At 33.9% G+C, this 22,626-nt stretch overlaps 2 protein-coding genes across 2 annotated transcripts; both read left to right on the top strand.

The window, feature by feature from the left end:
- The first annotated feature begins 7,921 nt into the window (after positions 1–7,921).
- On the top strand, positions 7,922–8,761 carry LOC108328997 (short-chain dehydrogenase ptmH). Its single transcript, XM_017562952.1, has one exon. The coding sequence runs from the start codon at positions 7,922–7,924 to the stop codon at positions 8,759–8,761; it is 840 nt and encodes a 279-aa protein (XP_017418441.1).
- Positions 8,762–15,964: 7,203 nt separating this feature from the next.
- LOC108323908 (AP2-like ethylene-responsive transcription factor ANT) lies at positions 15,965–20,194 on the top strand. Its single transcript, XM_017556730.2, has 9 exons — positions 15,965–16,895; positions 17,006–17,678; positions 17,875–17,957; positions 18,159–18,167; positions 18,304–18,392; positions 18,521–18,594; positions 18,673–18,723; positions 18,843–18,919; positions 19,376–20,194. Exons 1-9 carry the CDS (start codon positions 16,604–16,606, stop codon positions 20,005–20,007), a joined length of 1,980 nt encoding a protein of 659 aa, XP_017412219.1. The 5' UTR covers positions 15,965–16,603; the 3' UTR covers positions 20,008–20,194.
- Positions 20,195–22,626: the final 2,432 nt, after the last annotated feature.

Genomic DNA, 22,626 nt, shown 5'->3' with positions numbered 1-22,626 from the left:
AAAATACATGTTTATGCTCACGCGCTTTTACATTTTTTGTTATAAAAAAAATATACAAAATTATTATTATATTATAATGTTTTTGTGGGTCTCGTGCTATTTAAGAAACCTCTGGTTTTTAAAAATCCAAAATCTAACAAAATTATATAAAAGTAAACTGAATTAACCTATTTTCAAACTCGCCTTTATCATGCCAGCTTCTGCGTATTGCCTATTTTTGGAAATCAACGGTGAGATGGACAAGGATGTTTGGTACTCTTGTCTTTTTTTCTCTTTCCTTCCCAAAATGCAAGTGTCCGTAAGTAAAAATTTAAATTGTGTACAGTGCAATATTATTATTTGTTGTTTGTGATTTTACTTATATTAATTCTCAAACTTGCTTATGACTTTAAAATCGGGATTTGTAGCTGATCTTAGACCTTGATAATCAAAATTTGCTAGCACTTTGTCGACATATACAAAACTTTGAATATGCTTTATTGGCTTTTATCCCCAAACAAAATTTCACCCTATCGACTTTGTGAATAAAATGTAAAGTCTTTAAACTCTACTTTTGCCTGATGATGGATTGTAATTGGCAGATATGAGATGAAAAAAGAAATGCTTATTTCAGTATAAGGAAGTTATTAGATAGTCCATTATCATCGGCGAAAAAAAAATCATCAGAGAGTAAAGAGCAGAGAGAAGTTAAAATTTCTTACTTTCATGACATAATACAAAAATAAACAAAAATATTTAATATAAAAGAATAAATGGATTACGTCATTAACCAGTGAGGTAGTTTGGTATTAATACATATGAACAACGAACCAAACGAGGCTAAGAAAAACTTATTTTTATTATGTTACAATTTTTGAAGTCTGATTTGAATCATAAATCAAGTTAATTGACTTATTAAACCTAACCCATTTTCAGAGTACAAACAGTATAAAATCTCAGAAAAAATATAAATACAAGAAGTGAAAAGATCTCCTTAGGACAACATAGAAGTACAAAAATTAATTCTATCTAACAAAAAGAACTAGGAAGAAATCTTAAAATTCTTAACAGTCACTTGTAAGAACACTCTAAGATCTTTCAGTCGCAAAATCTTAATAGTCCGATTTAAGTTTTTTTACTATTAGTATTTGTATATAAATATATTCTTGACTTAATGAAAATTAATAAGAGAACAAGAATTGTTCCTTTTTTCTCTTTTTTTTTTCCTTTTATTTATTATGGTGTATTTTGTATGAAGAATGAATTCTTAATATAATATCATAATCCAATTTCATTCTGGACAATAGCAACTTGCTCCTTGTGACTCCCTATTATTAAATAGAAAATCAACAAACAAAGTATAAAAGTATTTGTACTACAGGAGCACAATACTCTCCTTTTCGGGGTTTGTGAACTCATTCAGGTTCCTTCTATTTTCTTTTTAATTATTTCCGATGCACCAACCTCCACGTAGCTTTTAATAGCTTTATAGATCGAGTAACAAAAACTTCATGTTAAAACAATTCCGCCTTTCTTAATACATAAGTAAGTTGATCTTCAGACGGAACATATGGAATTTAAATTTCTTGATTATCTAACTTTTTCTTAATAAAATGTTTATCCACTTCAACATGTTTGGTTCTATCATGTTGAACCGGGTTATGTGCAATTTCTACTGCAATCTTGTTGTCACATAAAAGATCCATTGGTTGTTCATATTTGATTTCCAAATCAGCTAGGATGTTCCTAATCCATAGTAACTCACAAATGCCATATGTCATACCTCTAAATTCAACTTGAACACTAGATCTTTCAACTACCTTTTGCTTCTTGCTTCTCCATGTGACTAAGTTACCTTCTACAAATGTAAAATACCCTGAAGTTGATTGCCTTGTAGTTTTATCACCAGCCCAGTCTGAATCTGTGTATCCTTCTATGCAAGCTTTATCATTTTTTAAAAATAATAGACCTTTCCCTGGTGAACCTTTGAGGTATCTGAGGATACGGTATACTACTATCATATGTTCTTCACTAGGAGAATGCATGAACCTACTTACAATGCTCACAAAATAGGCAATGTCAGGTCTAGTGTGAGACAAATAAATTAACTTTCCTTCTAACCTCTAGTATCTGTGTTTGTCCGTCTCAATCTGGTTTGGATATACAACAAGAGAATGATTCATTTCAATTGGAGTATCAGCTGGCTTGCAAGCCAACATTTCAGTCTCAGATAGAAGGTTTAGAATATATTTTCTTTGAGATAAAAAAATTCCTTGTTCAGATCTTGCAATTTATATGCCAAGAAAGTATTTTAGTTGTCCTAAATCCTTCATTTCAAATTCAGCAGCCAGTCTCTTCTCAAGTAATTTCATTTCTTCCACATCATCTCCTGTTAACACCATATCATCTACATAGACAATAAGTATGGCCACTTTTCCTTTGTTATGCTTCATAAACAAGGTATGGTCTGAATTACATTGTTTATACCCAAACTTCTTCATTGCTAACATGACTCTTCAAAACCATGCCCTAGGTGATTGTTTAAGGCCATATAAAGCCTTTTTTAATTTGCAAACTACACTCTCTTTTGAAGGTGCTAGTTGTACTCCTGGTGGAACCTCCATGTAGACCTCCTCTTTTAAATCACCATTCAGGAAAGCATTCTTTACATCAAATTGCTTCAGGGGCCAATCTCTATTAACTGCTATGGAAATTAGGATTCAGATTGTGTTAAGTTTAGCCACTAGAGTAAATGTATCTTGATAGTCTACCCCATATTTTTGTGTGTATCCCTTTGCCACGAGTCTTGCCTTGTATCTATCAACACTTCCATCTGCTTTTAACTTCACAGTGTATACCAATTTGCATCCAATTGTGTTTTTTCCACTTGGTAAAGAAGTTATTTTCCAAGTTCCGTTTTTCTGAAGTGCTTCCATCTCTATGTTCATTGCTTGCTTCCATCTAGGATCTTTTAATGCTTCATCCACATTGTTAGGAATAGATATAGTGGATAATTGATCAACTGTTAGAGCATATGATTCAGATAATCTATGAGATGATACATAACTGCTAATAGGGTACTTTACTTTCACTCTCGGATGTGGTTCATAAAATGGTTTTAGTATACCTTTATTTTGTCGTTCTGATCTTCTGATTTGTATATTGTGATTGTTAGAAGAAGTTGGGGTGGAAGAGTTTACAATAGGGACAGAAGTTATCTCGGTAGTAGGTTCGGGATGTATTTCAGAACTGTCCACAATAGGTGATTCTGGTACGTAAGGTAGATTTGGTGTCTCACTTTGTGGAGGATGACTTGCATTGATAAGATTTGTACCTGGAAGATCGATAGAAACTTCAGGAGAAGGATTTTGATTTGGTGGACTGTCCATAACAAGAAGAGATGTTGGAGTAGGAGTCATAGGTAGAGGTAAGCATAATTCTTCTTCTCCAATGTGATGAATCTCCCCTGGAGAAGAAGCATTTTGTGGGTTTGAGGGTCAAAGCAACTATATCCTTTTTGGATGTCGGAGTAGCCAACAAAGATGCATTTTTTAGCACAAGGATCAAGCTTGCCGCGTAGTGTTTTTGGAACATGAACATAGGCAGTGCAGCCAAAAACTCGAGGTTCAAGATTCATAACATGAGGAATAGAAAAAAAAATTTCAAGCTTCTGTTAAGGGGTGAGAAAACCTAAAACACTCGAAGGGGTGCGATTTATAAGATAGGGAGCAAAGAGTACTGCCTCACCCCAATAATGGGAAGGGATATTCATGTCAAATAATGAAGCCCGTACTACCTCTAACAATTGTCTGTTTTTTCTCTCAGCTAGTCCATTTTGTTGAGGTATATACATACAAGAGGTTTCATGTTTTATCCCTTTAGAAGTTAGAATTCAAAAAAGGATCCATTCTTATACTCGAGGCCATTATCTGATTAAAAAATTTGGATGGAAGTATTAAATTGTGTTTGAACCATACTGTGAAATTTCTAAAAAACAGGGAAGACATCACTTTTATGTTTAAGCAAAGAGATCCACACCATTCGAGTACACTCATCAATAAAAGGTACATAATAATAAGAATGAGAAAATGAAGGGACTTTAGCAGGGTCCCAAATATCAGAATGAATGACTTTAAAGGGAATACAACTTTTATTCAAACTGGGATAAAAAGGAACACGATAGCTTTTAGCCACTTCACAAGTAGAACATTGAAATTCAGAGGAATAATACTTTGAAAATAAATGGGAAAATAATTTTTGAAGATAACCAAAGGAAAGGTGCCCGAGTCTCTTATGCCAAAGCCAAGCACCAGAATGGGAAGAATCTGGAGTGTTAGTAGCAAATGCTCTGCAATGCAAGTTAGTACCACCATCAGAGATGTCTAAAAAGTAAAGATTTCCACGTCTAACACCATAGCCAAGAATCACCTTGGTCTGGACGTCTTGAAAGACACAAAATGTGGGTCAAAAAAGCACACTACAGTTAAGTTGTGAAGTAAGCTGACTGACAGATAACAAATTGAAATCAAGAGAAGGAACAACAAGAACAGAATGTAGAGTGAGAGTTTTTGATAGAGTAATGGTACCCTGACCAGTAATTGAGACAGAACCACCATTAGCAGTGGTTATAGTGGACTTACTACATGGGAAACAATGGTTTAACATAGAGGCATCATGAATCATATGATCTGATGCGCCAGTATCAATTATCCAAGTAGGATACCTTCATACACAACATTAGCTTGAGGAGAGGGAGAGGAGTCACCATCAGAAGAGGAAAGGAGGACTTTGGAGGAGACTTTGCGGCGAGGACGTTTGGTGAAGTCCCACCATGTTGGATACTCGATGATTTCATGGCAACGATTCTTGGAGTGACCAGAATCACCACAATGAGAACATAATAAGGGTTTTCCAGAGGAATTATCCTTACGGTGTTTAGGAGGATAATTGACCGTGGAAGAATAAGGAACTTGAGATACGTTGCTGATGAATCCGAGGTAGGGGTAGGACGACCCATAGTGATACGTTGCTGATGTTCACGACGGACATATGCATATGTGCTCTCAAGGTCCAATTTTGGGTCTTTACAAAGAATCTCTCCACGAACTTGGTCAAAATCAGCGTCTAAGCCGCTAAGAAAGATGTGAACGCGTAGACGAGCCATGAAAGAATGCATCTGGACCACGCCATTCACGGTGGTTTCAGAAGAAGACATACGATGATCAATCTCTTGAAATATGGAGAGTAGTTCTTTATAATAAGTAGAAAGGGGACGACCATGTTGTTTGGTGGAGAAAAATCGCTGGTTTAGTTCGAAAAGGAAAGTTTCATCGGATCCATCGTAGAATGTGCGGAGAGTGGCGTCCCAAATTTGGTGGGCAAATTCAAGGCGGATAAACCGTTGCATCAACGAGGGGCTCATGGAGTCAATAAGCCAGCTTTTCACCCTTTTATTCTAAGTTACCCAATTATCATAGGTGGGGTCATCAATGGAGGGTTTCGTCGTTACACCAGTAAGGTACCCCGATTTGTTTTGAGCACCAATACGCATGTCCATTAGCTGGGACCAAAGAGGATAGTTAGAGTCATCAAGGATAACAATGATGGGAAAGGAAGAATTGTCTTGCTGAATGATAATATTGGAGGACGGAGTAGAGGTGGTAAACGATGAAGAGGTGGAAACATTGTCCATGGCTTAAATTAAGAATTTTAGGGATTGAAAAACAATACAGAAATGAAGTCAGGGGTCCCAAAATTAAACAACATCTTATACCTTATACCATGTTAAAACAATTTCGAGAATAATTGTTACTCTCTTCATTCATTTTTTCTTCTCAAATGAGATACAAAATATATAAGCATTATTAACCGCTTATACATAAAATTAGAAAACAACTTTATAAAACAAAAAACAACTTATAAAATTAAAATTGATTCCTAACTAAGCGTAACAATAATTTAAATTCAAATTCTATCTTCAACACTTCCAAAAAGACAAAGATAAGGCAAATAAAACAAAATTAATTTTAAGCACAACTAAAACAAACATTACATGCACGTTACTTCTCACAAACTCAACAACAACCATCTTCATCATTGCCAAAATTTGCAACTTGCAGTTTAAAATGTAAGGAGAAAATACTTATCATTCCTCGTCATATCCAAAACTATATCCTCCCGACCTAGACAAATAAAGCAATTAGAAAAACCAACAAAATTCATGGTAAAGTCCACAATACCATGGATTATTTTTTTTTTAATGGGCATCTTACCTTTAGACACACTTAATAACTATGGTACCTTGTTGTTTTTATTTAATATCTAAAAAGACATTATATAATATAAAAATGAGTGAGGCACGATATAATGCACAAAAAAGTGTATCTCTAAGTAATCCCGAAAGACCAAGTGATGGCATTGAAGAAGCACCACAGAAATGCCTTATTTGGATCTAAGTAGAGAAAAATATTGCAGAAATAAGGAACGTGAAACTAGGGAGGATAAGATATCCTCCAAACATCGAAATTATGTACTTCGATTCTAGGTCATGCATCTTGGCCGTTGAAGATGAGAAAACACTGGGTTGAAATTAGAATTGCTGATAATGTAATCATGTTTTCTTTGCCAATTAGAGAAGACGTAACGTAAGCTGTAGCATTTCAAATGTGTAGGTTCATTTTTATTTATGTTAGGAATCCACGTTGGATAAAAATAAAGAGTGAAACATCATATAAGAAGAATCCATTGCTTTAAGGTTTTAAATTTAGAGTGGTGTCAATCCTTAAGTATTGGCCTTAAATCTCAGTGATTTTGTGTTTTTCTAAGTGAGCCTCCTCCCTCAATAGATCCATCTCTAGTACCGATGGTTGGTGAATCTCTTTCCTCGATATACCCATATTTAGACTGGCAAATTACATGCTCAGATAACATGAATGCCAAAATGGTGCATACCATGGTGGTAGGTTTCAAGAATCAAGATCTACGTTGTGACAGACACCGTCACTGATAACAACTTACTAAGTGCTAGGTCTACGTTGGCATGTCATCCAAAGGGAGTCTAAAAATGGTGCATGTACTTTAAGTGGCTCCTGAAACACAAACATATAGCTAGTCATTGCCCAAATCAATAATAATCAGGATTTCTTATGAACTTGTGCTAAAAAATTGTGTAGCTTTGTAACTGCTGCCTTTTCCAAGAGAAAAAGCATGGCAATGGAGAATAAAAATATTGTATTTACAATTGTAACCTCATTTGGTATTTGAAATCAAATCTGCACATTAATAATTCGTATATAAAATTTTCGGAATACAACCTCCTCCAAGCATTTTTAAACACAGTTGGAAAGGAATATAAATCACAGAAGAGGGGCAAGGAAGAAAACCTTAAAATGTGTTTATTTCGTACCATATTTGTACTCCGTACTAGAGCTTCTTGCATTTTTTAATTCATCGTGGCTCTCATTAAAAGCTGAAAAAGTCTTGCGCATATGGAAGTATGTTTGTGGCGAAATGTGCATCAGAAAGTGACAGGATGCATGCCCACCACTGCAGCCATAAAGAAAAAATTACAAATCTGCATTGTCCCGCTTAGAATCCGTGTCTAAGTCTCCTATTGAATAAAAATGAAAAAGTAAAGTTGTATATAAAGGTAAAAAACTTATTAATCTGATGTTTATGTAACCCCTCCAACACATACTGCAGACGTAAAGAAAACAAGTCCAACGTGTACGTAGCCGGCAGACGGCCAATCCAACCAGATACAACAAAGCATAACAGCATATGTTGCAAAGAATATTCTTTATCCTGAGATGATGTGACAAAAAATAAGCTAACAAGATAGGATAATTTGATATTAAAATTAGTGTCCTTATTATTATTAGATCTGATTCCATCTATATAAGGGGATTGGAAGCCAAATATTGAACAAGAAAGTACAGCCAAAATGAGTGACCGCAAAGTAGTTCTAGTGACTGGCTGTGCGAAAGGTGGCATCGGCTACGAATACTGTAAGGCATTTGCTGAGAAAAAATGCCACGTTTTTGCCTCTGACATCTCAGAACGGATGCAAGACATGTCAGAGTTGCAGTCAGATAACATAGAGACATTGGAGCTTGATGTGTCTTGTGATGAAAGCGTGTCTTCAGCTGTGGCGAATGTTATATCAAAACATGGTCGCATAGATATATTGATTAATAATGCTGGAATAGGTAGCACTGGACCATTGGCTGAGTTGCCACTAGATACAATTAGAAAGGCTTGGGAAATCAACACACTAGGGCAACTAAGAATGGTGCAGCATGTGGTGCCTCACATGGCTATGAGAAGAAGTGGGAGTATAGTAAATGTTGGAAGTGTGGTAGGCCAAGTTTCAACCCCTTGGGCAGGGTCTTATTGTGCTAGCAAGGCTGCAGTGCATGCCATGTCAAACAGTTTGCGCCTAGAACTTAGGCCTTTTGGGATCAACGTAGTTCTAGTTTTGCCAGCCTCTGTGAGATCAAACTTTGGGAGGGCCAATACGGAGAGATTGGGTAATTATGAGTGGAAGCTTTATAAGGACTTTAAAGAGGTGATTGAAGAGCGAGCTAGAGCTTCTCAGGGTAACAAAGCAACGGATGGTAGAGTTTTTGCTAGACATGTGGCTAAAAGGGTTTTACGCCCTAAACCACCAAAACAAATTGTTTTTGGTCACATGACTGCTTTATTTGCCTTCCTCTCATGGTCTCCCCTTTGGGTCAGAGATCAATTTTTCGCAACCCGTTTTGGCCTAACCAAAAAAGTTTAAGGTTTTGGTTCAAGTAATAGTGATCATGTTACACATCTTTAGATATTAAACACTTCATCAACATCTATTGTCTTTTACTATTTTTTTTTTATCATGTATTGATTGTATCATATTTATCTCCTCTCCCTGTGTTAATAAAGTTTCGTTAAATGGACGATTTGATGTTGTAAGCATATCTTACATCTTATTTTCTCAATTCAAAGGTATGCACATGTACCATTAATCAAAAGTTCAGAATAATATTTAAAATAATTCAAATATATGTAATTGTAGTGAAATTCTTATATTAGCTGCGATTAGCTTTTCTGTTTGGATTGGCAAACAAGGGATTAAGCTAGATTTCAGCAGCATATATTCATATTATTAAATCTATGCATGATATCATGGCTAATTTTGCTGTGTTAAAATTCTTTGATATTGACACTCGGGGTAAAGTTTCTTCTACTATTCTGGAAACATTTGATGATTAATTAGATTAAAGTTAACACTAATGGAACTAATAATCTCGAGGCACTGTTATTACTTGTATTTTATTATATAAACAAATGTAAGAAAGTATGTTGATAGCTTTTTCTTTTTATTTGGAGTTCATAATTTCTATTTACGTATTGAGCTCACATGTCTTATACATGTGTTGGAATATGTTTTGAATGCAAATTTTAAAATACTTTGGATTCATTGCAACTCTTCACTAGTTTGTTTAGCTTTTTCTTTTATTGTTCCTTCGATGGGAGATGAAGAAAATGTTTGGAGTTATTTAAAGACATGAAATTTAGAATTTTTCATATTTTTCAGAAGAAAAAAGTTTATGCAGATAAATTGATGGCTTTGGATTTGAAAAATAGAGAAGATTTTAAATGGTACTGTGTTTTTACCTCTTTAATAAATTTAGATTTTTCTTTTCACAATAGTTTTCAACTTCTTATGTTCAGAATTGTATAAATTTTTTAGAAGTTTACTTTGTATTTTTAACAAGCATTTGACTTGGTCTTCTATGTTTTCTTTATTTAATTTTTTTAATAATTTTCATAATACTTTTTTATTTTAGTATATGTTATATATTTGACATTTTCAAAAATTTATATACATTTAACTTAATCCTCAAAATATTTTTCTGAAGATTCGTTACTGTTGAAGTGTTGCCATAGATGTCAAATTATATATAGGATACCCACCATAAATTTTATAAAACAAAATTTAAGGCTCTATTTGTAATGGTATTATTAATACGATTTGTTGAATACATATTTTACACTTTTTAAGCTTAATTATTTAACAAAAATTAAGTAAAAAAAGTCTTTAATAATTTATTTGGGAAAATGTATAATTTAACTTTATTACATATTAGGTGAAAATATATTTTTCACTTAAATGAAATCAGTAATTTTACTTAAGTTAGAATATAAAGAGCTTAAAATTTGAAAAAATACGTTTGCTTAAATGGACCAAATGTTCGCTTAAATAAAAATAAATAAATCCAATTTGTAATAAATTATAACGAGACAAAATGAGCTGAAACTGTTTTAGTTAAGTGATACTTTTTCATGCATCAGATCCATTCTTTAAAAGTGAACATGTAAATGTGAAAATTAGAGGTCAGAAAATCTAATTTGTAATGATACAAAAAAAATATAAATATAAATATATATATATATATATATATATATATATTAATTTTAACCTATTTAAATGGATTTTTTTTAAATCTACATCAACACTTTGAATGTGACCAATTATATATGGCATTGAACATGAACCATAGTTCTCTTGTAGGTATTAAAAATTATTGCAAATGTAATAATTATTATTACTGTAGATAAGTCATTAGACGACGGTTAAAATAGATTTTTTTACTAAGACTTTCACATCATCGTTGAAACTGTTATTGTTAAAAGTATGACATAAATAACGAAATTTATAGAAACTGTTGTGAAATGTGTACACAAAACAACAACGGTTTTCACAACTGTTAACAAATGTTAATTCAAGAAAGATAAAGGAATTTAATAAAAATAATATAACCATAGTTTATACCTTAACCTCCTTATTAGATTAAAGTACTTGCTCCTTATTATAACCATGGTTTATACCTTATTAGATTAAATTTAATAAAAATAATTTTATTTACCATCATCATTTTAACTATGGTTCCACCTATTAACCATCATCATTTTATTTACAACTTTAACCTCTTAATCGTTGTTATTAAATCCATTTTATTTATCAGTATATTATCGTACTTTTAAAACTACGATTTTTGTTTATCCATCTTTACATTGCATTATGGAAGACTTATTTTTCACTGTAAACATATATTAATTTTCTTAAATAAAATGCAACCAAATACACTAATATATATAACCTACATACTATATCAATCTCAATGTTTTTATCTTGGACAATCACATTAAACATGTCAATCAGCTCTTTCAAAGTAGTGGTTTTTGGATTAAATATTTGACCAACCAATCCAACTACTGATTTATCAAAAGGTATGTCTAAATCGCATTTTTCTAAACCTATGCTCACATCAAAAATAGTAAATGGGACCAATTGTTGACTAACTCTAAAACTAACATTGTGCTCAGCCCAACGGCAGACCATCACCTTCAATAATTTCAAATTGACCTCCAAAGGGCTTAGAATATGCAAACAACACCTAAATGGAGTCATCCTAATGCGCTCTACATGACCCTTTCCTAGTAAGCGATTCATTTCAACAATGGTGGATGAATCCATCGAGGTACGAAGGTGCCACTACACAAAATTAACAAAACATTATTATTAACTAAAATTCAGAGGATAACACATCATCTATAAAAAAAATTAAATTTCATCTTACATTTCCTTTTTGGGTTGTCATTGGACCTGTAGTTATAAGATAAACAAAATAACAATGCACAATGAGAAGATGGTTAGGGTTACCGAAACACGAAAATGCCAATGTTGGAAATCATGGTTAGGGTTCGCGTAGTTCTACTTATCAAAAAACACCACGACAACGAGAAGGCACAAGATGGAGGTCCAAAACAGCGATAAGGCACAAGACGGCAGTAGGGTTTGAACACGAGAAAGATGACAGAACCAGAGAGATGAGAGAACGAGAGAGATGACAGAACGCGAGAGATGAGAGAGCGTAACTGCGAATGAAAGAAGAATAGGAAAAGCGCGAAAGAAATTTCATAAATTTCCCTTCCGATTTTACCCTCGTCTGATCAATTGTATTTCTATTTTTTTTAAAAAAATTCGGCCAATCCACAACCGCCACGTGATGTTGTCAAATCGTTACAAATATACGTTGTTAAAGAAACGTTTTCGTAATTATATATACAAGTGTCAGTTTTGTATCTATACCTATGTATGTGATAGCAGTTTGTGTTTGTAAAATAATTTTGCCAGTTATATGTAGAAATGTTTAAATCAAAACCATTTTCTTTAAAAAGGAATCACATACTACATTGATTGCAATAAAAAAATTATCTATATGATTCTTTTTACATGGTATATGAGATATGTTTATTATCTATGTTGAATACAAGTCTCACAACGGAAAGGTTAATTTGTAATTATTATTTTTTATATTAACTGATATTATAATTGACGGGAATAATATATTCATTTGAATATCAATGGTGAAATCTATTTGCTTTCTACCCTAGGCTTTTAAGTTATGTATGATTTAAAATAATTGATACAAAGTTTCATGTTCTTTGAGTTTAAAGTAAATTAGATCAAATTTTTATATCCCTTCGTACCAATTATTGTTTCTTTTCTTTCTTTTTTTATCCGCCAGAATACATATATTAATAGGAATAATAGATCCATATAAAAAAAACAAAGAAGAAAGAGAAAAGAAAAGAAAAAATCTATCAAGAACCATTCTACACCGTACAACCTTGTCCCCATAATTGTTGTTCACCAAATTCTAAACCAATTAGTGTGATTGCAATGATTTTAATAGAATTGACATCATATAATTCGATTAACCGATATACCAATAAGTAGCATTATGTGGATGGCCAGAAAGGAAAGAAAGCAGGAGAAAAAGAAAAGGAGATGCAGCAACATGAGAAGGATGGTGAAATGGAAAGAAAGCAAAATTGGTATTCCCTTTATCTGCGATTCACCCAGTATGTTGAAATAGGGGCAAAATGTGAATAGATGTGTAGTGGTTGGTGGGGTGGATAACAGTGACTCATGATTAGCACAATCAAAAAGAGGCCCTCTTTCTATTTCTCAACATTCCTCCTGGTCTCTGCCTAACTCCGTTTCACATCTCTTTTCTCTCACAACACCATCATGCCTGAAAGAATTCCTGTCTCCATGAATTTGGTCACGCAAATTTGCATGCAAACTAATCATTATACTCATCCATCAAATGGAATCTGTATGTAAACCTACCTTTTTAACAGGCCCCCTCCTCTCTCTATCTACATATTATATCAAAAATGACGTACATACACCTCATTTCTAGGGTGCACCGCCAAACAACCATTAGAGATAATATAAAAAAATGTCACAAAATCATTCATTATCTTTAAAAGAGCCAGACGAAGACCAACACTAAACTAAAACAAACACTTAAAACTGAGACCAAAATGAAACTAAGTATGCATATTGCACCAGTAACTAGGACAAGAGTTGCGTCTCATGTGGGTTTTTAATGAAACGTGATCGTGGTTTACGTAAAAAAAGATTGAGAAAGGAGTTTAATTTTGTTCAAACTTGATACCTTTCTCATGGTTTTGGATCTTGGAATATTAGACAAGAAGTAAACTCTTCTTTTGTTGGGGGTGTAAGTCTGAATCACTTTACTGTCTACCTATAAAATCTTCATTTTAATTTTTAGTTTTATAAAAAGTTATTCCACTTGTTCTTTTATATTTTACTTTTTATTCTTCTATATAAATATGTTAAAGTGGTGTTTTCAAAAATCAATAACCAGTACAGAAATGTCATAAAGTCAAACTAAGCAACTTACGCTTTTAACTTTAAAAATTAAAATTAAAATGTCTTCTTTCTTAGGTGTATAGTGTCTGTAAATATTTTATTACGGCTTTTTCATAGTATTTGTTTATTTAACGAATATAATTATATGGTTTCACTTTCAGATATACTTGTTGCTGATAAATCCAATTTTTAATTAGCAAAGTAAAATGTAAACCAACAATTTATAAACGCAAATCCAATAAATGCTTCTACATTCTCATGTTAATTGATAAAAAAGAAACACTCACATATGAGTCGTTACCTGTTATTTTAAGGAGCTGTTGTGATTCATGTGAAATTACTCTAGTTTGGCAAAGCCAGACTTTATTAGTGGAATTAACCAATTGGTTAAATGTCTGCCGAGGATTGTACCAAAAATGTCTGGTAGGACTTTAATTAATGTATGCATCACATGAAAGTAAGTTTATTGATGGGAAGTTGATTGTCCCACACTTCCACTACATAGAATAAATTTAAATCCTATTATCTTTATTAAGGGCCATCACTCCATCATATGAGGAATATATGTACTTCAAGACTGCATGCTTTATCACAAGTTTCTTTACCCTATTTTTATCTTTTCTTCTAGAATTGCTGCTGCTATTATTTGCCTCACCAAAACGCATATTGCAATCAACGCACACTTTTCACGTTAATGCTTCAGCTTTGCAATTCGATTTGCTCCACGGAAAATGGCACATTCTCTCTATAAAATTCACCCTCTGTATATTTCAACAGGAATGTGCAAAATATATGTGGAATGCTGTACTCTGAGTTTGAGAAAATAACAATGAAAGATCATGAAATGGAAGTTTTTTGTGGTTGTCATGATTAATGTGCTGTATATATATAATGTTAGTGATTTCAGCTCTCTCATTTTTGTCTTCATGCATGTATTCATTGACTACAATCAAGAAACTTACACCTCAATAATTTTAGATTATTATTCTATTTATTTATACCAAAAGTACTCTCTATTCTAGATGCTTGATGAGTGGCGTAGACAATCATGGTAAACCAAGTAGCATTGGGCCAAATTAGATCACATCGTGTATATATCACAATTTTCCTTTCTAGTGTTTTGTTCCGTATTCCTCCCCACGCTTTGACTTTATAAAGCACCGTTCGCCCTAATTAGTAGTGTGAACATTCCTGAAACTTACTCTAGCATGATCATAGTGAACCTTTTGTGTTCTTCATTGCCAACAATTATAGGTGGCCTAAAACTTCTCAGACCAAGTATTATCAATAACCCTCTATTAATTACTCCCACTTTTTTCCCATAATCGCTGTTTATAGAACTACAACCATTAATAACTAATAAAGTAGGATTTTAAATTGCGGTTAGATCACGGATCAGGTTTCATTCTGATATCTGTAACAGTTGTGCTATTCCGGTTCGGTTTAACTCCAATTAAACGTGGATCCACTTGAACTGAACGCGTAAACGTGTTGCAGCTTTCGGGTCCTTTAGTTGTTTGATGTAATTTGATCCATTATAGACATGGTGTCAGAGTCACAAAATGTTATGAAACGATTGTAGATAAATGTAATTGATGAAGTAACGATTAATTAGCATTTTAATGAGGTCAGAGAAATTTAAAAAATCTTGATATTACAAAGTGTTCATTAAAATCTTACTGAAAAAAAAAATTCACAGTATGTAATTCAGGAAATCGAGATGAAGAAAGAGCCAAATGGGCGAAGAAAGTCAGTGGCCGTGGTTGAAATTTGAAATATGAATGTAATTGGGTGCATTGCAGCAAGGGCAAGTGGTAAATGTGCGTTTGAAAATCATGGGCAAAAAGGAGAGACTAGGTAGCCCACAGCACAGCAGAGGTTATTTGCAGAGGAGGACAAGAAAATTGGACTTTAAAGAAACGACGTCGTAAGAGCCAACCCCTATAACTCTCGGGTGGCAGATACCTGTCCTGTAGTTGCAAAGTTGTGGTAGGGGTCCATAGCAGAGCAGGATCTGCAAACTGTTTTGAAGTGACTGGAAGGAGGGACACGTTGTCCATGGCCCGTGAAACCCTATTCAAGCTTCAGCAATTCACACCCCAAAACCAACCAACCAAGCCGAATAGCAACCCCCATCACATTAAATGAACCTTTATTTGTGTGTATACAACATAAAATATATATTAGTAATGTGCACCCTGTTAGTTTCTCTGTGTGTGTGTTACTGTGTGAGCGTGACCAATAAATTTGAGATGGACTTGGTTTGAGTGTTTGAAGTTGCATTTGCATCCATTGTGCAAAAATGAGGCCTCTGCATTTGTGTTGTTGGATGCAGCACAAGGGTCTTTTTTAGATAACAATAACTAATTGGTATTATTACTTTAATACGAGAGTGACTAAGGTCTATGGACTAAGGAGTGTTACATAAAAGAGAAAAGGAAAGGAGGGAGCGTAGAATAAAGCAAAAGCAAAGGTCTTTCTCATACACGGATCCCCATGGAATGCGGGAAGGATGCCTAGCATTGCTTGCTGGAACACATTCTTTTTGTTTAGTTTAAAGGAACTTGCTTTGTTCCCTTTAGAAATGTGTCCACCGAGACACCCTTATATACACGCCAGTACACTCGCATAGAAAAGGAGAGAGAAAGAGCTTATAGAGGATGCAGTTGCTCGCAGGATCTGCATAGATTTGTTTACATTGTTTGTTAGATTTAGCCCAGTCAGTTTTGTGACAAAATTATTTATTTACAAAAAAAAACTGAAGGAAAAGAAACTGGTCCAAGAGGTGGGGTGGGGAGGCTAGAGAGTGGATATTGTTTCCCATTGAATATTTAGACAGATATATATTTCTCCTGTTTGGTGAATGAGCAAGTGAGTGTTGGTTGAGAGAAAATGAAGAGCATGGAAAATGATGACTCTGTTGACCTTAATAATCAAAATAACTGGTTGGGTTTCTCACTCTCTCCTCAAATGAACGTAGGTGTTGCTTCACACCCCCAACCTTCCTCTGCTGCTGATGTGGTTCCTACAAGTTTTTACCACACTGCACCACTTAATAACTACGGCTTCTACTATGGACTTGAAGCTGAAAATGTTGGATTGTATTCAGCTTTGCCTATCATGCCCCTCAAATCTGATGGCTCTCTCTATGGAATGGAAGCTCTGAGCAGGTCACAAACACAAGGTTTGTCCAAAACTTTTTCTACATTCTCTTGTTTTCGGAGACTTTTTTTTAGTGTGCACTATACTAATTGTTGCCTCTCTTGACCGCTGTTTTTATCTATTTTTTTGAAGCAATGGCTACCACATCAACTCCAAAACTGGAGAATTTCTTTGGTGGGGAAGCGATGGGGACCCCTCACTATGAATGTAGTGTCACAGAAACAATTCCTCTGAGCCTAGACAGTGTGTTTTACAACCAATCCTCACGCCGTGACCCAAATAACCAAACTTTCCAAAACCATGTCCAACACATTACCACTCAACAACAACATCAGCAAGACCTTCAAGCCCAACACTTATCATATTACTCTACCTTGAGAAACCATGATATGATGTTAGAAGGGTCGAAGCAAAGTCAAACCTCAGACAGCAATCTTCAGCTTCCAAACATGGGTGATGATGGAGTTCCTGCTCCTGGTCTTAAGAGTTGGGGAGTAAGGAACTTCCAAACTAGCCATGCACAGGACTCAAAGTTGATTGTTCCTGTGGAGGAAAATGGAGGTGAATCAGGGTCCATTGGATCAATGGCTTATGGGGATTTGCAGTCTTTAAGCTTGTCCATGAGTCCTAGCTCACAATCCAGTTGTGTGACTAGTTCGCACCGCACGTCACCTGCTGTCATTGATTCTGTTGCCATGGATACAAAGAAAAGGGGACCTGAAAAGGTTGACCAGAAGCAAATAATTCATAGGAAGTCGATTGACACCTTTGGACAAAGAACCTCTCAATATAGAGGTGTGACAAGGTTTGTTTTCTTCTGCCTACATCGCACTAATATGTTTATGTATTTTGAATGAACAAAGCTATATTTCAGTTGTTTGTTCTCATTGTTTGTTTAATATCATGCGTGAGCATCCTCAACACATTTAACAGTTCCTGTCCCTTTTTGTGTTTTTTGTTTTATTGTTTCTCTTTATTTCTAAAGTGTGTATGTGTATCAGGCATAGGTGGACTGGTAGGTATGAAGCTCATCTATGGGACAACAGCTGCAAGAAAGAGGGCCAAAGCAGGAAAGGAAGACAAGGTAAGAAAGGGGTTATATTCCCCCATCACTTTATCTTTAGTATTTTTCTTGTGCATTTTGTTGGGTCCAACATATCCATCTATTGAGTTCCACTGTTCTTTGAAGCAAATATCTGCAATTTTTTAGATATCACTCACTATTCTTTTTGGTTTCTATCTTTACTTCCCGGGGAATGCCACTCAAATATACGATGAATCTCAGTTTATCTAGGTAAGTCTTCTTGAAATTCCCAGAGCTTAGATTCGCGAGACAGTTAAAGATAGATATCATTTAATATTTTGCTTATGACCTTAACAAAAGAGGAAAATTTATGTTTATTCAAGTCATTCCAAACTTTTGATTTTAGGGGGTTATGATATGGAAGAAAAAGCTGCGAGAGCTTATGATCTGGCCGCACTCAAGTATTGGGGACCCTCCACTCACATAAACTTCCCTGTAATAAAAAATAATTTATTTCTCCCTTCTCTTTCATGTTTCCACTCAAGTTGTGTGGTCTAGTTCATAACAGAGGATAAAATAATAGTCTTACAACATCTTTTTTCTTTTGCATTCTCTTCTAACAGTTGGAAAATTATCAAAATGAACTTGAGGAAATGAAGAACATGACGAGACAGGAGTATGTTGCTCATTTAAGAAGGTAATATCTTGTGGCTATTTATCATCAGGAAACATCTATTTTATTTGTTCATAATTTCTATCAACTTTATCAATTCAGAAAAAGCAGCGGATTCTCAAGGGGGGCTTCAATGTACAGAGGAGTAACAAGGTCTCCTAGCTAACAATTACTTATAGTACATATAATTACAATTTAATTAGTAATATAAATTTTGTATATCTTTAATTAAAATGTCTGAAGTTTTTCAAACTTGGTTCACTTGGTAGCAGACACCACCAACATGGAAGGTGGCAAGCACGAATTGGTAGAGTTGCTGGAAACAAAGATCTATATCTTGGAACCTTCAGTAAGTTCTTTCATAATAACTCATTTCTTCCACTGAATTAATGTCCGTTTTTAACTCTAAACGTGTTCATGTACCAATTACCATGTTTCCCATGGTAGGATGCGACAGAGAGGGCGCTTTATGACCTTGAAAACCTATTCTTTCATGTTCTCTAAGGATACCCATCTTTTCAGCCATGATAAAGCTGATCATGAGTCACTTTAATAAATATTTTAGAGGACTGTTAGTCCCGGAGAGACAGCTTTTATTAATGCTACTGATAGACAGTAACAACTTTAATCTGAATTGTTCACTTAAGTAAAATCTTATCCAATGTCTGTAGCATAGAGAACACTGAACTCAAGCTTTTTACCAAATAGCACTTTCCAAAGTGTTTGTACTAGACCGAACAGAAAAAAAAAATTCCAATGTTGGCACAAAAAGCTAATAATTAGTCTTATTGAAATCAAACTCTAGGTACACAAGAGGAAGCAGCTGAAGCCTATGACATTGCTGCTATAAAATTCAGAGGAGTGAATGCTGTAACCAACTTTGACATAACAAGATATGACGTGGAGAAAATCATGGCAAGCAGCAACCTTCTTAGCAGTGAGCTAGCTAGGCGCAACCGAGAGACAGACAGTGGAACTCAGTATATTGATCATAATCATAAGTCTTCTGCGTATGATGATACTCAAGAAGCTATTCTAATGCAGAAGAGCTGTGAAAGTCAAAATGAACAGTGGAAGATGGCTCCCTATCAATCCTCTCAACAACTTGACCAGAATCCACCTAGAACTGAGAGTGACAGAACTAACCAATCCTTCTCAGTGGCTTTGGACAACATGTTTCATCAAGAAGTAGAGGAATCAAGAAAGGTGAGAACGCATGTGTCAAATCCTTCTTCACTGGCCACAAGTTTGAATAGCTCAAGAGAAGGTAGCCCTGATAGGACAAGCTTGCCAATGCTCTCTGGAATGCCTTCCACTGCGTCAAAATTGTTGTCTACCAATCCAAACAACGTGAATTCTTGGGATCCTTCACCCCATTTGAGGCCTGCCCTTTCTTTGCCTCAGATGCCAGTTTTTGCTGCTTGGACAGATGCATAGTTCATAGTTTCACAGTCCTTTTATTTTTGTTCTCTCAAGTAAAATTTCAATCCTTTTATTGTCATTTTGCATGCCTGGACAATACAATAGAAGGATTTGTAGCAAGTAAAATTGAGGGTTTAAATATTATCCGCAAGTTTAAACTTTAACATTGTCCTAGTAAAGAACTCCTGAATTTTGATTTTGATATCGTTGTGGCGAGATTTTGTGGACACATGGATAGAAATGGAGGAGAAGGGTATAAAAAGGTTATGATTGAGAAGGTGAAATTATTAAGGCAATATGGGGGGAGACACCAGACATCATTAGTTTGAACATTGGTGGTCGTCCTAAGTACATGACCCAATTAAGCATGACTGGGCCTTTGATATCCATCCCTTTGACCGTAATGATCCTGTTGATCACGTCATTGCTACTGATTCTCCACGTCCAGGGTCATCATTACTCCCACCTTTTCTTGCTTAACTTTGTCTAAAGGCAGCAGATATTCCCTTACCTAATTCAAACAAAAGGCAGTGGGTGCAAAATTAGATTCCTTCTGAATGACTTTATGTTATCTGATTGATGACTTAATGCCATGTATATCTTATTACAATTTGTCTGCTGCCTTAAGGAAAGCCACATAGTTGGAAAACTTTTCATGTCTTTCTTTTATTATTTTATAAGCACTCTAACTCTAATAATTAGATTGGCCCTTAACAGCATCCTGATCTATGAACGGTGTGTCTTTATACAGAACTTTTAGTGGCACAAATATGAGAGTAAAACAGAGAAGAAATATTTTATCATAAATGGGATGTTTTTATAGTTACATAAATTTTAATAGTTCAAATGAATTTCAAGAATTTATTTTAGGAGTTTACATAGTCATAAATATCTTCAAGATATTTAAAGATAATATTTTGTGATATAATAATTTATTATCAAATTTTATAATATCTTTAAGATATTATAATATAATATTTCATGATATAATAATTACTTATCTAATATACCTTCCAACATATAATACTTGATTGTTTTTAAGTAACATAATTTGTTTGATATATCTATTTAGTTATAGTCTAGGAAGTCTACGATATAGCATTTTAACACATGGAGTGAAGATTCAATCTCAGTTAACTCTTGTACTAATATTTATAACTTACTATTATTATGATACATATTACTCTATTATTGACTTAAATATTGAACAATTTTCTATTAGTAGATCTCTTCTTTGATTGCACTCAAAGTTTGGTCCAAGCTACTTGGAAGCAACCCAACATTCAAGAGTAACACCTTCACCTCAGGGTAATTCTTCTCCACCACTTCTTAAAGGAAAAAGAAAAAGAAAATAGTGAACAATTACCTCGATTGTTCTACTCATTGTTGTTTCAATGATAATCTTCATATTCATATACTATTTCATTAAGAGAAAGACAGTCAAGACATGAAATATTTCCATCCACGAAGACGACGATGATTTTCTCTTTGTTCAAAGTGTCATTTTTTAATATTGTCATCACTGATCATGGTGACAAAGGACATGTGTTTTTCAAACGCCTCCATCCCCACGATGTTCTCTTTGCAAGTGCTATTTTTTTACTTAATAGGCAATAATTTGGTAAAATAAATATTATATCTCATATTATGAAATTTTATAATTTTTTTCTCAAAATGTTTCTTCATATTCCAAGTCTTGATTTTAATAGGTTAAATATGTTTTTTCTTTAATATATTTATCAATTAATCTTCAAAATTGTAATTATTCATTTGATTTCTTTATTGTTGTTGTGATTACATGATATTAACTTTGATTTGAACTAAGGTTTTTTGCTATTGTAATGACAAACTTGTTATCAAATCTTAAAATAGTTTTTTCATCTTGGTTGTGGTCAACGTTCGACAATTTTCTTTCAAAGTCAAATAATTTGATTTGTTCTAGCAACTACTGAAAAATATTTAACTTCAATAACATATTGTTTTTTGAGTACCAACAAAAGAATCAATTTTAAAACAAAAATTCATACATTGTTGTACTTTCTATATCACATGAGCTTCATGCCCAATTACTAGCAGAGTAACCTTGAAGATTTTTATTCTTCTTCTTCAGTAACCAAAGGTCAAGGTGGATTGAACATTTGATATAATTCAAGACACTTTTTGTGTACCCATGTGAACTTGCTTGAAGAATGAATTTTGATAACAAGCTTGCAAAAAAGATGAAATCTAGCGTGGTTATAAATAGATATAACAAACCTTCAATTATATTTCTATAACAAATGCATCTCATCTAATTTCATTTTTATCTGGACGCAACCTTTGAGTTACCCTAAATGGAATGACGACACATTCGTAATTTTTCAAAATCTCATTCACTTACATATTTGGAGAAATGAAAATTTATTCGGATGATTTGATTATTTTTATCCTAAGAAAATATTACCTTAAGCTAAGGTATATGTCATTTTAAATTCTTACTCCATATTCATTTCAAACTAGTTTAAAGTGTCAAACTTGCTCTCTAAAACTAGTCAATCATTAACGTAAAGAGAGATGATGAGTTTTATCTTATGATTTTTCCGTTTAACATATACAGTGATTTAATTCTCATTTTTGTGTAAAGCCTTACTACAA

Source organism: Vigna angularis, chromosome 1 (genome assembly GCF_016808095.1).
Source record: "Vigna angularis cultivar LongXiaoDou No.4 chromosome 1, ASM1680809v1, whole genome shotgun sequence".
NCBI classification, from domain to species: Eukaryota; Viridiplantae; Streptophyta; class Magnoliopsida; order Fabales; family Fabaceae; genus Vigna; species Vigna angularis.
Note: the sequence above shows the minus strand (reverse complement) of the source record. Positions and strands in the feature narration are given on the sequence as shown.